Source organism: Leiobunum rupestre, chromosome 5 (genome assembly GCF_980474605.1).
Source record: "Leiobunum rupestre chromosome 5, qqLeiRupe1.1.hap1, whole genome shotgun sequence".
Classification (NCBI taxonomy): domain Eukaryota; kingdom Metazoa; phylum Arthropoda; class Arachnida; order Opiliones; family Sclerosomatidae; genus Leiobunum; species Leiobunum rupestre.
Genome location: NC_143388.1, coordinates 72,444,999 through 72,459,151, shown reverse-complemented (window position 1 = coordinate 72,459,151; position 14,153 = coordinate 72,444,999). Strand labels below are relative to the sequence as shown.

At 31.9% G+C, this 14,153-nt stretch overlaps 1 protein-coding gene across 1 annotated transcript in view; it reads right to left on the bottom strand.

Moving 5' to 3' along the window:
• Positions 1 to 3,241: 3,241 nt before the first annotated feature.
• LOC149945817 (ATP-binding cassette sub-family C member 1-like) overlaps positions 3,242 to 14,153 on the bottom strand; it is a 53,631-nt gene continuing 42,719 nt past the window's right edge. The window contains exons 12-17 of the mRNA XM_090176724.1: positions 8,831 to 8,911; positions 8,078 to 8,179; positions 7,561 to 7,707; positions 7,017 to 7,342; positions 5,044 to 5,238; positions 3,242 to 3,357 (exon numbers count right to left, since the gene is read on the bottom strand). Coding sequence (XP_090032850.1) covers positions 3,246 to 3,357; positions 5,044 to 5,238; positions 7,017 to 7,342; positions 7,561 to 7,707; positions 8,078 to 8,179; positions 8,831 to 8,911 — 963 coding nt within the window. The 3' untranslated portion in view covers positions 3,242 to 3,245. The remainder of the gene's footprint in view (positions 3,358 to 5,043; positions 5,239 to 7,016; positions 7,343 to 7,560; positions 7,708 to 8,077; positions 8,180 to 8,830; positions 8,912 to 14,153) is intronic.

Sequence of the window (14,153 nt, the reverse complement as noted above, 5' to 3'; positions counted from 1 at the left end):
TTTTTAATAGGTTAATTTATTTATATTTATAAATTCTAGCCCGAATTTCCAACCCAACATGTCATTTTGTATCGAAGAGGAAAAATACCTTCTACGAATTGATGTAATTATAATTATTTTTTAATTATACACTTAAAATATTTTTAACATTGTGTTTTTTATATTTTTCAGCCTTCAAATTATTTATACAACCTTCTTTAATTCTTTATTATTTATTAATTTAATTTGTTAGCTTTTATTTTTATTGGTAGTGTTTCATATGTTGTTAAGTGTTTAAAAAATATATTGAAATATCATAGTTATTAAATATTATAATAACTAATTGTGTTTTTTTGATTACTTAAACTAGCATTGTTTTTAAAATAATAAAATATTTGCGGATAAATGAAAACTCATTTATATTAGTTTAGTTATTTAAAGTATTTTGGGTGGGGCCAAAAGTTGCCAAGGATATAAAGCGAAGGTCGCGAATTCGTTTCCCCATCTCGCAAATAACTAATTAGCATTTTAAACCGCGAAAAAACGAAAAAAAGAAAAAAATGACACCAAAAGTAAATAAGTGGAGGTATTTGGTGGGGTTACATATTACCGCCGATATCTCGGTTCGACCTTGGTTGTGGACAGTGTTCGAGCGTCGAGGTCAAAGATCATCTTCAAGGTGAAATTTGAGTTTTAAATTAAAATATTTTTTTGACTTTTTCCAAGGACAAAAATTTTTTTTTTGAAAATATTTTGGGGGTGGGGGGGTGTTATGGCGGCCATCTTGGAAAAATGGTTCATATTTAGTTATTCTCTACTTATGTCGAAAAGATAAAACAATGTTTGTTAAGCCTACGCCTATAGGCCTAATATTAAGTTTCTCTTAAATATATATAAATATCCCGCATTTTTCAAATATAAACCGTTTCTGAACCGGTCCAAAAATGGTTTTGCTGTTCTCCGTCAATTAGTTCTAGGTGAAACGTAGCACTGTATGGGCTGTAGCGATTCTTAAGCAGAATTTTCTACGCACGATATGCGGAACAAACCAAATCAGCAGCGGCTTTTGCGCCACTGTTAAGAGGATATGCCTCAAAGTACGCGAGAACATTGTTCTCGAAGTCTAAATCCGGTTGACTCAATCCGCGAAACCTGGATTGCAAGTTAACAAATTGATTGAAATCATGAAGTGCTCGTCGTACTGCATTTACTGAAGGTTCTCCATTTCGATGTTTTTCTGCGAAGATTTTGGTAACTTTTCTAAGGTTTAGCCCAGCCAGCTTCTAAAAAGTAAATGGCAACTATCTCAGTACGCTCAGCTACTGAATAACGAGGCATTGTTCAACATATTAATGACGTCCAAGAATTTATAAAAAAATTAACTTAAGTTTACAGTCGTTATAAAAACGCTCCTAATATAATGTTAGTAGGTGATTTTAATATTAATATAAACTCCAACGATAATATCGCTACTAAGCAATGAACATTTATTTTAAACTTTTGTAGAGAATCCACAATTTCTTATCAATACTTTAAATCCTCCCTTTTACCTGTAATCATTTAATTTCTATTTTGGATATGATCATTGAATTCCAAAATTAAAAACTCCAGGCCTTCTCAACAGAAATAATTCTGATATTTTTGGCAATTTTAGGTTGATAACAGAATTAAAATAATTTTATAGTGCAAATAGCAACTAAGTAACAAAATGATCATTCAGTCCAGAAACTTTAAAATCCAAACAATTTTTTCTTTCTAGCCTAAAATATAGACTCTACCAATAAAATATGTATCCGACGGCGTAAGTTGGCTTAAGCCTCCATCGTCTACTCATGGCTTTAAGCAAACCCCTGGTTTAACCGTTCTTTCCAAATCAAAGCGTCAATCTCCATCCCCGCAGGAGACAATGTCTTTAAAAAAGTAATCAATCACCCAACATGTTCCCCCAAGGCTCTTTCGCCGACCTCGCAAACTGTCCCGATTTGGACTTTACGCAAATTTCTTCTAGCAGCGCTCCTCTTTTTGATTCTTCGCTTGTAAGCCTATTTGACTCCATGTATCGCTTCAAAATTCCCACAATCGATCATGTTCAAAAACATACAAATTGATCATTCTTTTTACTAAAACAGCTCGAAGGCATTCGCAAAAACAATGTCACCTACCGCATGAGCCCTCTTTCGCGACTCTCCAAAAAAGCCATCTATCAATGAGAACAAAAATTATACAGTCTTTTCTGTTTTTACATTTTGTCTTCAAATGATAATATATAACTATTTGGAATATCTTTAAGAAAATTGATCATGCTATTATTATTATTTTCGGCGATGTTAATTGTTTTTTATTAATAATTGTAATGAGTATTAAATTTTCCTTTCCCAAAATTTAAACTTCGACCAATTTCTTGAACTCTTTCCATTGAGAGGTGGCTCATTATCTGATTTCAACAAAAGTAAAAAATCCTTTGTGGAAGTTTAAAATTTTTTAAAACTTAAAATCATGGTTTGTGGATTATAAATATGAAACCACTTGGTTCTTTTCATAATAGCTACAACGAATGCATAGAAGAACGATAACTTCAAAGATTTTTACTGATATTTATGCCATTATTGATTCTTCTCAAACACACTGAGCCGTTTTAAGATTAGTTCCATACTAGTCCATGTGCGACTTATAGCGTATGTCATATGGAATCATTATTATGCCTTAAAACATGGGTTATTTGACACGCCCTGCTTAACCGACTCATAGAGGTTGTCGAATCACGGAAGAAGAGCCGTTTTCGAAATCCTATCACCAACCCCTATTTTTAAATAGACCAAAATGTGTATGTAGTAACGTCACAGCTTAATAAATCCACCAAATGTGCTGACAGGTTACTCGCCTGATTTTAGGATAGTAAAGCTATACAGTTAAAAGACCAATTCAAACCATTGTATTTACACATGTGATAGGACATTTGTGATGCATAAAAGTTTTAATAATAAATTGATAATACACAAAAGTTAGCAATATAATATGAACCACATCATTAATATAATTGGTGATTAATTAGAATTTGATGTGTCTTACGAACAATGGAAATATTGAATATCAAAGTGATCTAATAATTCATAACTGATTTACAAATTTTGAAGTGTTGGTTGTTCTGTCTATTAGTTTTTAGAATCGATTCTCACTCAAACATTCACGTTGATTTTAAGATTACATAAACATTTTTTTCCAATAAAGTGTTGGGGAAATTGACGAATAACTGACCCTGGTATAATTTAGACAACTCCCGCGTCTTCTGCCAAGGAAAAGAACATAGAACTACGATCTGCTAGTAGTTCTGAAGGTTTGTCGAACTCCGCAATTATTCCACTGTCAAGAACCATAACTCTAAAATAAAAATAAAATCATTATTATATTACTCAGAAAACCAAAAATTGTACAGAACGTAATTTGGAGGCTAATAAAAAAATAAAATAAATGAGATTGAACACTTAAGTCGAAAAAACATCAGAATTATCCCTTAATTTAACTACTGAATCTAAGGGCGAGATAGTTCTCCGCTGATACGTCTTTCTAGTTGCATGATCTCCCTGGCAAATTTAGGAACAGTGTACTTTAAGGGATAATATATACGTTTGTATACGTCCAATAGTATGCATGGCAAGGTAATTCGCTCAAATTACTCTCTGAATTGTGTGTATGTTGATGGATAATATACAATTTATAGCACAATTCAAATGGAAAATCCAATTTTATCTACAAATTCTTACTAATTTGTTTGAATTCTATAATCTTTACGAGAAGCAAGTCAAATATAAATAGGAGATCAAAGCGAAAATGTGAGATAAGTATTTAAAAATAAAATTTATGCTGCTGTGTTGAAATGAAATCTTAATTGCCGAGATAAAAAGGTCAAAACGGTTCTAATTCAGAGTAATATTTATTTTAAAATGAAATTTTTATAAAAATGTAATAATCACTATTTAGAGTTGTATGTCTTAAATATCCTCGAGGGAGGACTAATTTATCCTCCGAAAAGTTGGAAATGTGAAAGCAATATTCCAAGTTAAGTATCTTTAAGTCTCATGATTTATTTTTTTTCGCTACATCAACTTATTTGGACTTCCCAACATTAACTTTGTTACGAAATTGTGGGTTGCACGAACGTTTAATTTTATGACCTTTATTGCATTAGGAAAGCAGTTTGGAATTTACAAGCAAATATCAGATGTTTATAAAATATGCGATATGCATTTATTAAGGCAAACGACACCTATCAGTTTGTGATCATTTTCCGCCAAAAGGTAACATGGCTCAAACTAACCGATGTTTTTACTCCACCTGATGATGTAAAATAGATAAATTTCTGTTTGTAGGTGGATTAGAATACATAATTTTCAGTTTGTAGGTTTGTAAAAATTTAAGAATATCAGTATAATGTATTTATATACCCTATTATCCCTATAAAATTGTTTCCCAAAAACATTACAATAGCTAATTTCACCCCAACCATTATAACTTCTGAAAATGTTTTGGTAAAATTGCTGAAGCCTGCAAATATACAAGTTTCAAGCGAAAACCATTAGCAGAGTACGAAAATGAAACTTCTGTCTTAGATATATACTATACTCTTTATGATAAAATTAAATTAAAATCCTTTTAATGTTTTCACTAAAAGCTTTAAGTATAAATGGGAGAACCTGCAAGGTTATCGGAAATTTTCAATAATAAAAAAAATATTTTTGTTCTAATAAAAATCATATTTTAAACTGTTAATGAACGTAGCAAGATATCGCAATTTTCATTGGTCCAAAGACCTCTCGCAGTTCAAAATAAAGTTTCAAGAAATAAACTAGATGACGGAATATTAGCACCGTTGCTACTTTTAGTCGCTTCTCTATTTTAATAACATACACTAATATTGTGACTAAATTCGAGCTTAAAGTAATGCACTTAGGAGCGGACAAAGGTTTCAGAAGACTTTGGGGCCTTAATAATTATCCTAAGTTCAATAAGATATAATTCAATTATATTTTCGCGCAAGTAGCACTTGTAGCGAAGATGGAAACCCACCTGTCATAATCCAAGATGGTTTTGAGACGATGAGCGATGGTTATAACTGTGCACGTTTTGAATTCCTTTCTAACAGTTTCTTGGATGGTGTCGTCCGTGTCCAGATCGACTGACGCCGTCGCTTCGTCCATAATAAGCACTTTACTGTTCCTCAACAGAGCTCTCGCCAAACAGATCAGTTGGCGCTGGCCAACGCTGAAATAGTATTGAACCAATTTCAAAGGAAACATTTTACGGATAAGAACTCTTTTCAATATAAACGTTATACGGGTATGAGGTATTTATTGCTTGATTATAGTTACAGGTGAAGACGATCTTACCTTGTTAGATAATTATGTAATACGCTTTTTAAAAACTGTATTTGAAAGGGTGTTAAAATATAAACGCGTAAATTTTTTAAATGTTCTGCCCAGATTCGAAAGAACAGTGTTCCAAAAGCCCGATTTTTCATCCAAATTCAAGAGAGTGCAGATAATATATATTTGTACATTTCGTTTATTCAGAATACCTGGATTTTACAAATCTAAATATTTTTTCATGCGACCCCTAGTGGCCAAGTTAGCTTCAGATTGCGAATTGGGCAATTTTGACTTTTACATTGGATGGATTAAGCTATTCATATAACGCAGTAATTTTTTGGATAGCGATGTTTTACATATAACTAAAGAAACGAAACGATTAACATCTCAAAATGGACAAAATCAGCTATCTGTGAATGGCTTTAACTCCAAATGTTGCGAGCCAATTTCGTAGATCATTTCACTTTGCGTAGAGAAGACGTCATTTAATGTAATAACGGTGAAAAATCGTTGCGATCTTTGTTACTTCGGAAACCTGGGACGTTTATCTATGATAAATCAATTTCTTTAATGTAGCCGAAATCTAGCCAAGATTGGTGCGGTTTTTGGGCTGGATAAATAAAATTCCAAAAAATTAAATTTACTCAAAATAGTTTTTCCCCCTTTGTTATACTAAAATAAAGACTCTTGCAACGTTTGCGTACAAAGTTCAAGGATATTTTGCTATTATAAAAGGGAAAAATATTATTTCTTAGCATATTTACATTACGGAATTGTTTTTTAAATATTTTATTTTTCCAGTTAAAAATATGCCCAAATCTTGGCTAGATATGGGCTATATTAAACAAAATTGTTTGCTCGTAGATAAACATCAATGCAATGGTAACCGAACTAACAGAGATAGCAACGATTTTCCACCGTTATTATATTATATGACTTCCTGTCTACCCATAGTAATAATATTTATGAAATTGGCTCCCAAGGTTTGAAGTTAAAGTCAGTAAAAGATGGCTGCTTTTGTGCATTTTGAGATGGTTTTAGTTTTGTATATTTATATGCTAAAAATCATCATCCAAAAAATACTTCGTTATTTGAATAGCTTAATCTATCCAATATGTAAAAGTCACAATTGTGTAAAACTTAACAGGAAGCTAACTTGGCCGCTAGGGGTCGCATGAAAAAATATATATATTTGACAAATCCAGGTATTCTGAATAAACGAAATATGAACAAATATTTATTCTATGCACTCTGGAATTTTGGCCAAAAAATCGGGCTTTTGGAACACTGTGGAAAGCCACGTTTTACATCTTCAGAGACGAAACCTACCAGGTGATTTTCACGGCATTTTCCATAACAAGAAAAATTATACCTTTGAAACGCTAGTGACGCAGCCTGATAATAGTGTATTTGTATTTTTTTGTTTATTTCAGACATTTGATATAATTTTTAAAATTCTGGCCTTAGTATGTTTTAGAGATTTGGGACTTTTTGCGGTAGTTTCTAACACTAAAATAGTTTTATAGGATTTTGTTGGCAGCTTTAACGTATTCTGAATCTTACATTTAATTTTGACATAACTAGGCGGTACCCCTTAAATAATTTTTACGTTCCGCAAAACATGTTTTACGGACTCGAAAGACAATAGTAAAGACTGGTTCTTTTTGGTGTTACCTGAGGTTCTGTCCACTCTCTGAAATTTCACAGTTTATGCCCTCATTGAAATTTTGAACCGTTGATTTCAAATGAGCTCTTTCCAAAGCAAGCCAAATTTCTTGATCCGTGTACTGCTCAAGAGGATCCAAGTTAGACCGCAGAGTTCCAGAGAAGAGAATTGGGTCTTGCGGAATGATGGTCAGTCTGGAGCGCAAATCGAACAGACCCAGAACCGAGATGTCCACTCCGTCGATCACAATTTCGCCATGGGCTGGTTCGATTAATCGGAAAAGAGCTAATGTTATTGACGATTTTCCAGCTCCAGTACGACCAACAATGCCGACCTGTCAAGTATAAAATATTAAAAAGCTTATCTTAGTTCTTCATCCATAAGCAATGTAAATCGTCAAAAGTTACGATTAAAAGGTAAAAGAATCTCGAAATTTTTTTAAATGACATTAACGACATAGTTCAAGGACATTTAAAATTCTTAATTCAATAATTCCCAGGTTATACGAAATGCACTTGTTAAAAAAATATTTAATAAAGAGTATGTAGGAACCTTTTCACTTGGTTTGATGGTAAACGAAATATTTTTTAAGACGAGGTCCGTTCCTGGCCGGTAACGCGTCGAGTAGTTGCAAAATGAGATTTCTCCTCTGTTTGGCCACGACGGCGCAATAATAATATCATCCTTTTTCCAGGTAGCCTGTTTGGGAATAAAACTTAAATACTTATTTTGGATAAATAACGAAAAGATAAAAGGAATTTTTGGCACCGTACAACGTTAAAGTACGGTTCAAATTAAAAGCTTATAAAATTGACGTAAGAGAAGAAACTGGAAACGGAAATAGGAGATTCAATTTCATTTTCAGATGATCTATTCTATAATTACTCAAATTAATCAAGATTTTATTTAAATTATTTGATCTAAGCAGAATTGGATTGTACTAGATTTGTCATGATTTCAGTTGGTTCAAAACGTTTTCGAGAGTGAACCGACATTTTAAGAAATGCACGACTCACAAATACCATAAATAAAACATTGATTTAAAGTCGCTTAAAATTATCAATTTTACCTCTGATATCAAACTGCCGTATTCCAGAATGCGCTCCACAGAAATCATCGATGTGTCCAAATCAGTCAAAAATACGCATATCGGTGGGAATGTTACAAGAGACTGAATAACGAATAGTCGAAATTAAATTATTTAAGATATTTTGTCACAATGATTTTTCTGATAAAATTTTCGAATATTTTATTTAATCAAACTATAACACTTATTTCTCCCGCTTTCGTCATAAAATAATTGGTCTATATTTTGAACTAACTTAATTTTCACACTCTTTTAGAATTTTGTTAACGATTTAACCGTTACTTTACTTTTCTAGAAGGCTTCAACCTACAGCTATTTAAGACTTAATTAGATTCTGTATTAAGAGGTAGATTTATCTCTAAAATATTTGAAAGGCGTTTCAAGGTTCTTGTCCTACAATCCGACAAAATATTTTTGCATGAGTCGCACTTCTGGGTTTCTAAACTGGAACAGTTTGAGGTCCCTTATCAAAATGGGAGTCTTACTTTGGTCACCAATTAGTCTCATTGTAGGTACAAGGATTTTTTAAGTATTATATAAGCATAAAAAGTGAGACCCGAATTATTTATTCTTAAATAAGATCTATTTTTGTCTCACGAAACGAGTATTATTTTAATATATTTCATTGAAACTCATTTAAGTCCCATATGAATAGACTGGGGACTTGAAAGACACCATATTGAGAGTTGATTGTGGGTTACAATATTAAACTAAAATAAGAGTCATTTACTTTACTTTAGGCTCAAATGGGAAGACGCATTTCTGAGGATTTGAAAAAGACGTAATTGAGAGTTCATTGTGGGTAACAATTGTAGACTAAAATAAGAAAAATAAGAGTAATAGTAAAAATCATGTTTAATTTTCGATTTCTGTAGCGCTCTTTAAAATGAACTATCACCTCATCTACTTTGAGTTGCGGGCCTTTTTCTGTAATTGACCATTTAGAGAAGCGAAAATAAATTCAGAAATACCTTTTTCTGACTCAAGAATGAATTTTTCTTTCTGCGGTAAGTAATTTTTAATAAGAATGTTTTGTGGATTAATTTGGTTTGCTTCTTAATTTTTTGAATTTGTATTTTATTTTTAGCAGTGGAGTAGTAAAACAACTGAAAAATAAAATGCTTAACCATAAAACCCTACACTATTCTTCATCCAGTGCCTAAAATGTTTGTTGTTAAACTAGTTTCTTGGAAGGGTTTTGAATTAAATGAGGCGAGGAAAAGAAATAACGTAAAAAGCACTTTCAAGACATGATTCTGAAACCTAATGAGTACACAATTGCTATGCATATCACGTAGATTCAACAAATAAGGTACATAAGAAACGACTTAGGATAGAATTTTTTTTAATCTTACAGAAATGAAGTAAGCTGATGAAATACTTGCATGGATCGAGCTTGTTTATAAGTTGATTATTAATGATGCTCACGGATGGACAACTTATTATGCACCATAGTAAATTTCAATTGTGTATATTTGCATATTAAAATTAAACCACGTGATTCGCTCTATGATTTTTAAATATTCATTTTTAACTTAAGCTACATGAGGCTGCTTAGGCATATGGTGTGGCCTTGGGTATTAGCCTAGCTGATTAGTATTATTATTATTTATACATATTCATTAATTCAAACCGATTTAATTTTCTTCTTTAATGTTACAAGGCTCAATAATATTTTGGTTATCTTTTAACCAAACATTGTAGAAAAGCGTATACATTTCTTCAAATGGAATCGCTAATATTTTCGCATTATTCTGGAATAGTTTAATAGCCGAGTGGGTTATATTCGACTCGGAAGCTGTAGTAAATGGTAATGCGTAGTCATATTTCTGTGCAACCGCGAATAATTAAGGTTTACTGTTGATAAATGTGCTTACTTACACTAAGCACGTTAAATTTTTTTTGGTTTTTAAAATAACACATATTCATATTAATTGCCTTTGTGGCTATTAACAATGTCTGTGTACTGTACCCCATTTTATTTATATTGCCTTGTGGCTATAAATTACACTATGCCTTCGTGGCTAGAAATTACACGTTGCCTTCGTGAATATAAATAACACTTTGCCTCGGTGAATATAAATTGCACGTGGTTGTTTCTTTATTTGAAAGTTCGGGCGAGTTGGAAAACTCTTGATACATGATTGAGATAAAAGTAAACGATTAAAAGCTCTACCCATAATCAGTATCTTATCAAAGGTCTGTTTTTGATTGAAAGTTTTAGCAAAATTAGCATATTTCACTTGCTTACTAGAACCAGTTATACACCTATTACCTTGTTATCTAACTCAAATTGACATAACCAATTATCATAATTATTTCAAAATGTTAAGTAAAATATTTAAAATAATATTCAATAAATTAAATCACATATAATAATATTAACATGTCTGTTCAAAATATATTTAAAAATAAAATCTTTTTATTTTCTAACTTTTGACTTTTATCTTCAATTATAAATTTTAGACAAAAAATGCCCAGTGAGGCAGAGAAAAGGGAAAACTATTAAATAAAAAATGATTTTATCAAAGCAGTTGGAAAGTTGATTTAGGGGTATTTGGGATTTCTGAAGGCACATATATTGGAAATGTTTTAGAATTAAAGAGTTATTTTTGGGAATTATTTTAAAAAGCAAAATATATTTCTAAAATAATTTCCATCAATTTTTCCTCACCTTTCATATATTTTAAAACCCTTTCCTTAAATTTGAGCCTTGAACTGTAACAGTAAACTAAGAAAATTTTAAATTGTAAAGGATTAAGTGTGAAATTACAGCATTTAAATAGCTGAAACTCATCATAGAAAATAAACAAGTAAAAAAGTCATTAATACAAGAGATTTGAAATCAATTTAATCAAGAAAGTTATTAAAGTTAACATGCCGTACATTGTGAACCCAAAGTTACGACTGAATGACTTATTTCAATTCGACTAGGTCTTTCTTGAAAGTCCCTTTAACAATTCAAATAGGCTACTGCAGTGTAACTGCACACATTTCATCAGGCTTTTCAAGAAAGAAATGTGGTCATTTTAATGTCACTATTTTTTACTACCAGCGGGTACTTGACTTGTGAGGATCTTCAGTTTTTCATGATCCATTCCAAATTTAAATACTGATGTATAATTCTACTTTAAATCAGAAGTTTAAAATAATAAGTACAGACTTGAATATATATAATTAAGTACATGTCTGTTTTATAAATTCATTAAATTCGTTAAGAGAATTAGCTTACGTAGAAAGTTGCAAACTCCTTTGACCGTTTAATTTCATGTGTATTTATGCAAAAATTTAATTTAAAACAGCACATTAATTAAGGTTATAATATTCGGCGAGTAGTAGGTTGAAACACAAAACTGCAGAAGACAGTTACGACAGCATAGCAGACGTCTAAACAGGGCTTCCACATTTGATATCTAAAATTTTCCTCTTGCGATAATTTCATTAAATGAAAAATCCCGTTTTTCGCGTTTTTGACCTAGATATTTCAATTTTGTATCCCTCGCTCTTAATACTAATTTATATAGATATTCAGATTAATTCTGAAAATGAATAAAAATTTAAGGTTTTATTTATTACAAAATTACGTACATTTGAATAATGTTGCATAAACATATCCTCAAAAGTTGCTTTAGATATTTAGATCGTGACTTTCATTACTTTTATAATGATCCTTTATTAAATTTCTATCGATTTTCCCGTTTTCCCTCTTAAATTGCATTACTCCCTTTTAGCGTTTTTAAAGGTTGGAAAAATTCCGGAAAAAAGAAAAATTCCCCGCAACTAGAAGCACGGCCAGAAATAAGCGTTTCAAAAATATGGTGTCTTATCAAGCAGCATAACTCAGCTCGTAGTATGTCTTTTTCTTTCGAATTTTTTATCCCACAGCCCTATTTTACATCCATGGCAGCTGATTTTAAACTTTATTTTAAATATTTCCATTAGAATATACATAATTCTGAACTAAACCCGCGTTCTCCTTTACAATTTAATATTTTCTCAAGTTACTGTTACAGTTTCAAGGCTCAAATTTAAGGAAAGGGTTTTAAAATATATAAAAGGTGAGGAAAAATTGATGAAAATTATTTTAGAAATATATTTTGCTTTCTAAAATAATTCCAAAAAATCACTTTTTAATTCTAAAACATTTCCAATATATGTTCCTTCATAGATCCGAACTACCCCTTAAATCAACCTTCCAACTGCTTTGATAAAAGCATTTTTTATTTAATTACAAAATGGTGTGGTGCAATTTTTATATTTTTCAATTTTTATAATGAATGCTCGAGTTAAACGAATCTCTTGTAAATTGGTTGAAGGTGGAACTGGATCTGAGGTCGGGAGTTTCTATTTCAGAAGAACAACTTTCAATAATAAAGCTAATGTCTGACCAAGACCCGGGATAAATTGTTAGGAAACTATTTGAAGCAATTTTTCCATTTCTAGAATTTGCTAAATATAGCGCACTTGGGTTACGAAACCCTGTTGCAAAACCAAAAACAGTTATACAAATTTGGTATTCATCTGGATCAAGTAAACATTACCTTAAACTTTCTAAACATTGAATATTTCTGACGAATTCCGAAAAGGGATATAAATCGCATGTAGCTGCTTTCAAACCGTCAAAGCCAAGTTTAGGTCGGGTCGCTTCCAAATCAAGTAAAAAATAAGTCTAAATAGGGTGTCCTACAATAGAAAAAATATAGGCTTAAAAAATCAAAGAAATCAAATCTCCTAGAAGTCACGGAAGTCGGGAATGAATCAAGTCTCAAATAAATCGCAGTCTAAATGAAGTCTCCTACACAGCACCGTAACCAGGATTTGATTTCAGGGGGGGGGCACGCAATGAAAAAATTATAATACAAAATTGTACATACAACCATACGTTTCAGGGTGGGCCCCCCTCCTGGTTACGGTTCTGCTCCTACAAAGAGTAAAACACTGGACTAAATTGGGTCTCAGACAAGTCACACACTATGGGTTTTAAACGAATCTCCTAGAAGTCAGGGAAATCGGGATTAAATCAAGTCTCAAACAATTCCCAAAATACAAGTCTAAATTAAGTATTTTGAATTTATATTTAAACGAGTCTCAAAGCGCACTCTCAAATAAAGCTATCAATGAGTTTTCTTTTAGGTAAGCCTAAAGAAACCTAAATAAGACTTGATTGTATATTTAAATATATTTTTAGTCTTAGTTTTGAAATGTGGGAGACTTATTTGGGATTTGTGATACGCGTAAAACCAGTCTTTTCTAAGGTTTTATTTTCAAATCCTGATTTTGATAAGGGATACAATACCTTTTACTCTGCGAACCAAAAAAATACTGTTTTATGTTTAAAATTGATTTGGTTTAATAATTAATAACTTACAATTGTTAAGCAAACCATCGTGTATCCCACTTCACTTGGTGATAAATATTGCGATTTGCAAACCAGAACTATTCCAAATACTAGGAAAAATGTAGCATGGCTAATGCGACCTCGGGCTATACACCAGCTTTAAAGAAAACAAATAACAGTAATTAGTAAAACATCGTCATGTCTGACTGAAAGTCATGAAGAACGCGACGGTGGTATTTTGGACGTTTCCGAAAAAGGTCATTCCTTTTTTATTTATCGACACAAATGTAAAAATAGCAGGTTAAAAGTTTGAATCAATTAGGGCCCCATAAGTTTGAAAATTATATGATTTTGGCGTTAGGCTAGTGACTAGCGAGACTGGCTACATGAATCCACGTGGTGGAATAAAACTGAAACTTTTGCACAAATCCGCCTACTCATGCTTCGCAGATGGAGAGAGGTAGTTAAGGTGGTTGGGATGAGTTGCTCTTTTTCTCCGCGAGGTAGCGTAGATCGTATTTTTGATTTCACCACTCCTTTCTACTACAGAAGACATGGATGGGCCTTATGTCCAATTCAATCTAAGGGGGCCTTAATAAAATAGTCTTATGGTAAAGCCCAAATGGCGAAATAGACCTATAAAATTAGTCCAGAGAGAGAAAACTTTCACAATATCGCCTTAAGAGGCTGATTTTACAATACCCAGTCCTAACAGAATCT